Consider the following 9,184-nt stretch of genomic DNA (forward strand, 5'->3'; position numbering starts at 1 on the left):
CATTGGTGGCCTCCTGCCCCTGCCCTGACCAGGACTCCTACAATGCAGGTATGTGCTCTTGACCAGGAATTGAACCTGTGACCCTTTGGTGCATGGGCCAATATTCCAATTAGTGAGCAACACTGGCTAGGGCTCCCATTTGTTTTCAGTGAATTCATGAAAAAATTGTCTTTCTTGTTCCCAGAGCTGTTATTTATTTTTTTCTTTTTCCTTTTAGTCTTCCATTTTAGGAAGGAGAAATATACTTGTGCTTTAGTCTACCATCTTAAGCTGGAAGGCCAAGTATTGTCTTTTATAATCATATAAAGGATGAATAAATATTTTCTGATGAAACAAGAGTAATACCTAAAAATAAGCAAAACTGTAACTTCTGATATTAATGTTTTACCATCAGTTTTCTTTAGGAGTAGGAAAACTGCGGATTTCCTTTCAGCATGGTTGGGTGACCACTTTCATGTGGTTGTAGTAGGCAAATGTGTCACCCTCCATGCATATATGAATGTTATTAGTATTGTTATAAGTTAAAAATAGTTCATAAAATGTAAATTTACTGGAATAAAAGGAAAAATTTAACCAGCAAATTTAGGAATCTAAAACATGGATTTCTCATATTTCTGCAAGCTTTGTCAGGAGGGACACTAACTATCCTAGACTATCTTAAAATTTTATTTTGGTAAAAAACACATAAAACTTAGCATCTTAACCATATTTCAACACACAGCTCTGTAATGTTAAGTATATTCACATTGTTGTGCAACAGATCTTCAGAACTTTTTCATCTTGTAAAACTGAAACTATATCCATTAAGCATTAACTCCCCATTTACCCCTCCACTCTGCTAGCATCCACGAAACTGTGGCACTTATCTTTCAAATAGGGTAAAATCTGAAACCCTTCACACTGAATTATAAAACTGAAAAGTGAAAACATTTAATTTGAGTACAGTAGTAATCCAAATACAGCTGTTTTCCATGAGAACAATATAGTTCTTTTAAAAATAGTATTTGTTTTCCAGTGTTTAATTTTTCTTTACTTTCCATATTAGTGCTGAGTTTCATGAGCGGCTAAGTAAAATTGATAAACTGAAGAATAGATATGAAATTCTTACTGTTGTTATGCTGCCTCCTGAAGGAGAAGAGGAGAAAACACAGGCCTATTATGTAATAAAGGTAAGCGTGATCAATTTATTGTTGTGATAGAAAGAAGTATCCTTTCTTTGTTAACAACCAAAATGGCATTTTTTTCCCATGAAATTTCAAATTTCATAGCAGTCTGGAACCATTGCTCTTAATTAGGGCCATAAAGCATTAGTTGCTAATTTAAATACTGAAGCTCTATTAGTTTTATACTACTCCAGTCCATGAGTCAGAGTTCTAGAATACTGTTTGACACTTTTTTTTTTGCATCTTTGCATCCTGTCGTTTCTCCTCATTTATTCAAAATTCTTAATTGTTTTTACCCTAAAATCTACCATCACTCCTCTAGACCTTACAATCGCCTGGAGTTACACCACTTCTGAAATCTTATACCCCAATTTACCATTGCAGTCCTGGTATGGCAGAGATCCAGAGAGTAAGAGGGGCTGTCCTTCATATTAGGTAGGGACAAATGAACAGGTGAATCTGCTGTTCTGATGGTTGAGAGTTGTCTGCTATCTTATTCCCATTTTTCTTCGTGTAGCATCCTTACATGTTTTATGCATAACACTTCACGTGTACTGGATGTGTAAAAATGAAACATTTCTTTATAACTATACTCAATGTGTCTTATGTTGAGAAAAATTATCAGTTGCCTGAAAATGGGAAAAGCAATCTGTAGGTGTGCAGTGATGCTACCGCGTGGCAATACCAGACTTGGCATTTTCTAGCGGGCCCTCCAGGGTTATTTGATTCTGTAGGAAGGTACACCTTCAACAGATTTTTATTGACTAATCTACTTTATAACTCTGTAGGGACAGATGTTAACTTGTAGAAAACTGAGAGCTGTCCACAATGCAAATGAATCTTGGCTAGTAGAAATACAACTGATTAAACTCTATAGGAAAGATAACCCAAGCATTACATTTTGTTGCCCTAAAGGGTATAGTTTCATATACAGGCAAATTTATTTCAGCATTTGTGTATATTAAAGCGGTTCAACTTCTCCCTTTGAACTTGTCTAATATCTTATGGGTTCTTTCATTAATGAGTTGAATAAAATCTTTGACATGTTCATTTTATATTTGAGAATATTTTAACTTTTTGAAAATACTTTAGCAATTTACTACTGTAAAAAACTTGAACTTGCCAATTAGAACTGTCACTTTTGTTATGGAATGTGGTAGATATAGGAATGTTAATTTAGTCAAATCAAGATTCTCTTCCTTATATCCTTCAGGTTGATCTTTCCTGATGGGCACATATACATACGTTTACAGCACTGATGGAAGAGGGATTTGGTCACAATGCTTACCACTGTTCTGTGTCCTGCGTGGTGTATTGCAGGGGTACACATGGCTTTGAGCTAAATGCTGCCCAACATTTGTGCGGTACACATAATACATCACCTCATTCAATTATAGTCTTGTCTATGGCTGCATTCAAACTACAATAGCAGTGTATTAAGTACAAGTAGTTTTGACAGAGATGTAATGGTCCATAAAGCCTAAAGTATGTACTGTCTCACCCAGGATATGCAGTTTTCTGAGCCCTTGTATTAGTTTGCTAGAGTTGCCATGACAAGTATGACAAAGGCAGTTTTTATGGTCTTCAGTTCTGAGGCTAGAAGTCTGAAATAAAGATACCAATATGGTTGGTGCCTTCTAAAGGCTGAGGGAGAATGTTTACACGTCTGCTGGCAATCTTTGGTGTTCCTTGGCTTCTGGAAGCATCACCATGATCTCTGTCTTCATTTTCACATGGTGCCCTCTCGTCAGTCTTCCCTAAGAATGTCTGTATCTGTGTCCAAATACCCCATTTTTATTAGGACACCAATCCTATGAATTAGGGACCACCTTCATGACCTCATGGTAACCTGACTACATTTGCAAAGACCCTATTTTTCCCAAATAAGGTCACATTTTTAAGTACTGGAGTTTAGGACTTCAAATCTGTTTTAGGGGAAACAATTCAATCTATTGCCCTTATTTTTGGTCCTGCAATGGGTTCTTGTCTATGGGGCACACATGGTTTTGCTCTTCCTTTTACCCATCCTGGCACATTATAGTATCTGACTCTTAAGAGCTAGAGTGAAAAGTATGATCAGTAACCAATGAAGGACTAGCATCTTTCAAATCTCATATTTAAGTTCCTCTTAGTCTTTTTGTAAGGCAGTTCAATTCTGACATTTTAATGAAACTGTCCAGTAAAATTAGGAAAATGTTAAAAATGTGGACATAAATGCATAAATAAAAATTTCTTCCAAATATCAGCTTTTCCAATCCAGGATAAAAGGTATACATTAGATAAGCTTGATTTAGAGGCAAATGGGATCAGAGTTTTAGAAGTTTAAGTTATATGTGGAATTAAATCAGAAATCTGTATAAATGAACAAATTCAACCCCTTCATTTGACAAATAAACTGAACTCAAGAGAAGGGAATTATTTAATGTTATTCAGCTCACTAGTAGGACATTTGCAACTAAATTCTAGCTGTTTTGATTTGTTCTAGCTCTCACACTACACTGTTCTTTGAATGAATCATTGCCAATTCTAGACTTGGTTTAAAGGAATTAGATATAATTTATCTAAAACTTTATTTTTTTTGCTAAGCTTTTTGACTATGTACTACTTGCTATTATTTTTCATTATGAACTATTTTATTATGTACTAATATGTAGTTATACATATTTTGGTAGCATAATAAAACAAATATCAGAGAAAACATTAAAAATTGAAACATTATCAAACATTTTTTTCCAATGACCATCTTCTGGTTTAAATACACACACCTAGGGATTGAGTAAATTAACCATTTTTTACTAAGAATGGGTTTGAGTACTTTTAAATATATATACATGCCCTGGTAACCCTTACCTGGAGCAGTTCTTTTGGAATTATTAGGGTACAGCTCTAGAGAGCCTGGCTGTGACAGAGGTACGATGGAAAAAATCACGAATATGTCCACTCACTGAGGAATTTCTGGTTTCCAACAATTAGTAAACTTCATTTTCTCTACCCACATTTATCACAATTATCTTTCTCTAATTAAAAAAATTAAAATGTGGTAAAATACATAAAACTTGCCATTTAACAATTTTAAGTGTACAGTGGTATTATATTGACATTGTTGTGCAACTAACACCATTACCAATCTCCAGACTGTTTCACCTTCTAAAACTGAAACTGTACTCACATAACAGTAATTCCCCATTTCCCCCTACACCAAACCCTGGCATTCACCATTCTACTCTAAGACTCCATGAATTTGACTACTCTAGGTACTTCATGTAAGTGGAATCATACAATGCAATATTTTTCCTTTTGAAAATACGGAACACTTCACAAATTTGAATGTCATTCTTGGTGTAGGTGTCATTCTAACCTCTATAGTGTTTCAAATTAAGTTTGCGCTACTAAAATGAGTACTTTCTCTAACTTTAACATTACTAATTGCTCAAAATGTTGAAATACTGTTCCTATTAACACATATAACCACAACTGGCTTGGGAATGACAAGCATTTACTTTTCTGGGTGTGCCTTGTCTCACCTCTTTTTTTACTCCTCTCTATGATATAAAAGGAGAAAGTGTTCCTAAGTTTCTTTTAGGCCAGAAATATATTCTATTTAAAATCTGCTTTGAAACCTCCTTTTAGTTAACTCGTTCCCTTCCCAGTGAAGTTTATACCTGCTTGACATTTTGGTAATTTTTGTTGGCGAGTTTAATGTAAGCTTTGGTTAGTTACTGTGTTTCCATTACTGTTTTGTATCCTATGTGCTATATTTTGTAGGCCTTGAGGATTTGCTCTTCTGTAAATCAAATGAAAGAAATAAATGGTGCTTTATATGGACCTCAAGGCAAATTGATATTGTTGTGAGTTAACTATGATCTGTCCTAAAAACAGTCCTTCTCCCCCCTGAGAAATACTATTATTTAGTCATTCTATTCTGTTTTTACAGGCTGCTCAAGAAAAAGAAGAACTTCAAAAGGAAGGTGACAGTTTGGATGCTAAGATCAACAAAGCTGAAAAAGAAATCTATGCTCTAGAAAACACCTTACAAGTGCTGAACAGTTGTAACAACAATTTCAAACAATCTTTTAAAAAAGTGACACCATCTAGTATGTAGGAGTTAACATTTTAATGAATATATGCAATGAGAACTGTAGTTACTTGTTTTTAAAAAAGGAACACTGAGCAATGGCAAACAAAAGTGAACTTGTTTGATTGAGTCAGAAAAACCACCCCCTTTTAAAATAAGTGCTAAAGTGTTATTTCCATTATTACTAGTAGTTCTAATGATACAACATATCACTTCTCTAGGGGATTAATTTCAAATCCACAGAAAATAGCACATTAGCTTCCCTGTGTTGACTAAACAAGAGTGGCTGCTACATATGCCCATACTGTTTTTCAACAAGTAGACATAGGAATTTAACTTTTCATAAGAAGAAATGTTAGAAATTATATATATGTAAGATTTTAAGATTGATTTCTACAGAACATCTTAAAAATTTAAACTACAAATTGCCTAAATTTTAGGTGATGAGTATGGACTAAAAATCCAACTAGAAGAACAGAAAAGAGTTGCTGATGAAAAATACAGATACAAACAAAGACAAATTAGAGAGCTACAGGAAGACATCCAGGTAATTCTACAGGCTTTAGTCATAAGCCCTTAGTAGAAATAAACTAATATTATGTCTATTTTCTTACCCCATAATTTTTTTTAGAAAAATAGATGAGATGTCTCATTAAAATGAGGAAAAAAGTGATTAAAAGCATTAAAATAGCTAAAATCCCAGTGTTAAACATAGGATGGACTCCAAATCATCACTTGTTAGTTGTTGAATCATTCATTGCTAGTTAGTTATGATCTATTCCTCTATCTTTTATTTAATGTACTCTTATTTTCATTTAATTCGTTAAAGATTGTTTCATAAAACAAAAATTCAAAAGATAAAAATAAACTAGTACACAGAAGGTGCTAAAGCACATTACTGAAAGAGAAAACAATGTGCTTGGTAAGCAGGCTCTACATACAATTCAGATTTTTTTTTTTTTTTTTTGCTAATAAAGTTGAAGGAATCAATGAATTGTGAATCTCTGAAAACTGCATGCATGTTTTCAATAGTTATTAAATTATTTATTTTTCCAAGTACCATAAAAATACTTTCCAGTAGAATTACATACAAAATTTAATTATAAAGTCATTATATATGTTATTTACCTGAATATGTTATATACAAATGTAAATGAATCAAGATTAAATGAATATTTGACAAATAGCAAGTTATGTTACTTTTGATTCTAATTAATAAATATTTTAATAATTTTTTTTTTCTGCAGACCATGGAAAATACTTTAGAAATTATAGAACATTTAACACATAATGGCAAAGAAAAATTATCGGAGAAGCAGGCTTATTCACTTCAACTAAATAAAGAAATTGAGGAGCAGAAGCCAAAATTAGAGAGAGTAACTAAACAGGTATTGATATTTTTTAAAAAATCTGACCTGTCATATTTACATTTTTTTGAAGTTCCAAATGGTAAACCCAAATCCTTTCATCCATGAAAAAACATTAAGTTCTGGAAACAGGTTTAAGTAATAATTGACTACCGTTGACCAACAGTGTGCAAAACTCATTAAAGAGATCCGTCTTTTGAAAGAAACAAAAGAGGAAACACTAGAAGAAGGAGACATCAAACTTCGCGAACTGAAACAGTTTCACCAGGTCATTGATGGAATGCTAGCTGATGTCACAGCAAACGCCGAGATCCACGTTATCCTTCAAGCATACTTTCAACAGGTAGTCACTGTTCCTTCTAGTTAGAAGTGTTTCTTAAACACTTCATGAAAATAATTTATGGCATTCATCAGAGTGAAATCTAATCACAAATATTCTTCTAAAACGCAGTGGTACTAATGACTGCCATTCAATGTACTTTCAGAAAGGTCTGGAACTCCCTACAGCTAGGACCAAACACGGGCGGCAGAGATCTCCTTCACAGGCTTCACTGTTGTCACTAAGGTAAGTGGAAGGTTAAACCACCACGTCCCCAACGCTCACGCTGCTACCCTCAGTGCACCCAGCCACTCCCACATTGCCACAGCGGTTGGATCTGCCAGTGCTCTCCTCCTCGCCCACCTGCCGAGGTCAGTGTCACAGACGCAGACACAGCCAGCAGAGCAACTTGCTTTCCACTCTCTTTGCATTACTGCACAGAGTGCTTTGTGACCACCACCTATTTCAGTAGGGTAGAGCAGGGTGAAATTTTAGAGGTTACATCTAGCATGACCAACCCTGATGGAGGGAGGATTTTTAACCATAAAAGGGCAACTTAGATATAGAGATATTAAGTATATTATTAAAACCACACTGCAAAATTTTAAATACTCAGGATTTGATTTGTGTTCATTTAATTTGCTAAACAGGAAATTACTCTTTACTTTCAGTTTAGTGTTATCTAGAATTCTATCATCAGGGATGTTCAATCAACACTGCTTTGCTGACAAAATAAAAATTAACAATGATCCTAACTTTTAAATTTCCAATCTCCTACCTTCAGCAGCCACTTAGTTTTCATTAGTCCATGTAGGGATTTCACAGAGACAAAGGAATGTCCTAAAAGGTGGGGTTTAAATAAAAATAAACTGTTTTTACATAAACATGGTGGGCAGCCACTTGAACATCCCTATACTGTCATAAAACATTATATATATATATATATGTATACACACACACACACACACACACACACACACACACACACACACATATATATTATTTCTCACCTGAGGGTATCTTTATTGATTTGAGAAGAGAAATGACTAGATGCCTCTTGCAACCTAGGTATGTGCCCTGACCAGGAATCAAGCATGCCACCTTTTGGTGTATGAGACACTTATAACTGAGTTACCCCGCCACGTGCATGTAATTTACAATTATATACAAAAATATATTTTGTAAATTCTCACCAAAGGATATTTTTTACAGACTTTTTAGAGTGGAAGGGAGGGTGGTGAGAGAGGCACACTGATCAGTTGCCTCCTTCCCAACCAGGGCCAGGGATCGAAACTGTAACCTAGGTATGTGCCCTTGACCAGGAATCAAATCTGAGCCCCTTCAGTGTACAGGCCGGTGCTCTAACCACTGAGCCACATCCGTCAGGGCTATATTTTTAAACTTAGCATTTCAGAACTATGTAGCTAGTAATGATTTTCAAATGATGCCACCAGGACACTCACTTTCTTCTCTTATATAACCTATCATTTACTCACTTTGCCAGCACCCATATGCCCATGCCTTTTTGTTACCTTTTGTTTAATGAATTCTGCAAATCTTTAAGTTAATTATAGCTGAAAACATTTTTCTTTATTAATCATATTTGCTAAACTATTTTTTTTACTGGTTTGAAACTATTATGTTCATTACCTTTTCCTTAAAAAAACTAATTTTTTGATATTAAAGGTCATGCTTTAAAATTTATTATTAATACTATTAAAACTTTTTGCTCTCTTTAGTTGTGTGATTATGGTATCTTTCACTATTAATGAGGGGTCTTTATTAAAGTATAAATTTTGAATTAAATTTACAATAATTTTGTAATTTCTTCTAGGTCGTCTAGGAGTTCTGCTTCTCAGACTTCGCTGAACATATTAGAGCTAACCTTCCCACTCTCTTCTTCACCATCTGGCAGCACTTTTAGGTTAACTAGTTCTGGCAGTAGTAGTTCCAGTAATGATAAAAACAAAAAGAGCAGCAAGTAAACATTTTAATCTCTCTTGAACAAACTATAAACAAAATAACTCAAATTTCACTTTTAAAATAGTAAATTTCATTTTATACTTTTGGGTGCTGTATAATGATATAAAGTGCTATTGAAATAGTGTGGAAAATGAAATGACCAGACAAGTTTTATCAGTGAAAAATGTGAAAAATGGTAGTTTAAAAATCAAGCCAAAGAGATGTTTAACTTTCTTATCCTTTTTCTATTATCTTCACATATTATACCTGATTTTAACAAGGGTACATATTATACAAG

The 9,184-nt window shown here is 34.1% G+C and overlaps 1 protein-coding gene across 1 annotated transcript in view; it reads left to right on the forward strand.

Moving 5' to 3' along the window:
• The window catches only part of CCDC39 (coiled-coil domain containing 39), a 51,308-nt gene extending 42,344 nt beyond the window's left edge, over nt 1-8,964 (forward strand). Inside the window, exons 14-20 of the mRNA XM_006770017.1 lie at nt 1,046-1,169; nt 5,098-5,257; nt 5,679-5,785; nt 6,486-6,626; nt 6,772-6,948; nt 7,091-7,170; nt 8,759-8,964. Coding sequence (XP_006770080.1) covers nt 1,046-1,169; nt 5,098-5,257; nt 5,679-5,785; nt 6,486-6,626; nt 6,772-6,948; nt 7,091-7,170; nt 8,759-8,909 — 940 coding nt within the window. The 3' untranslated portion in view covers nt 8,910-8,964. The remainder of the gene's footprint in view (nt 1-1,045; nt 1,170-5,097; nt 5,258-5,678; nt 5,786-6,485; nt 6,627-6,771; nt 6,949-7,090; nt 7,171-8,758) is intronic.
• Nucleotides 8,965-9,184: the final 220 nt, after the last annotated feature.

The sequence above is a fragment of the Myotis davidii genome, unplaced genomic scaffold (genome assembly GCF_000327345.1).
Source record: "Myotis davidii unplaced genomic scaffold, ASM32734v1 scaffold123, whole genome shotgun sequence".
NCBI lineage: Eukaryota > Metazoa > Chordata > Mammalia > Chiroptera > Vespertilionidae > Myotis > Myotis davidii.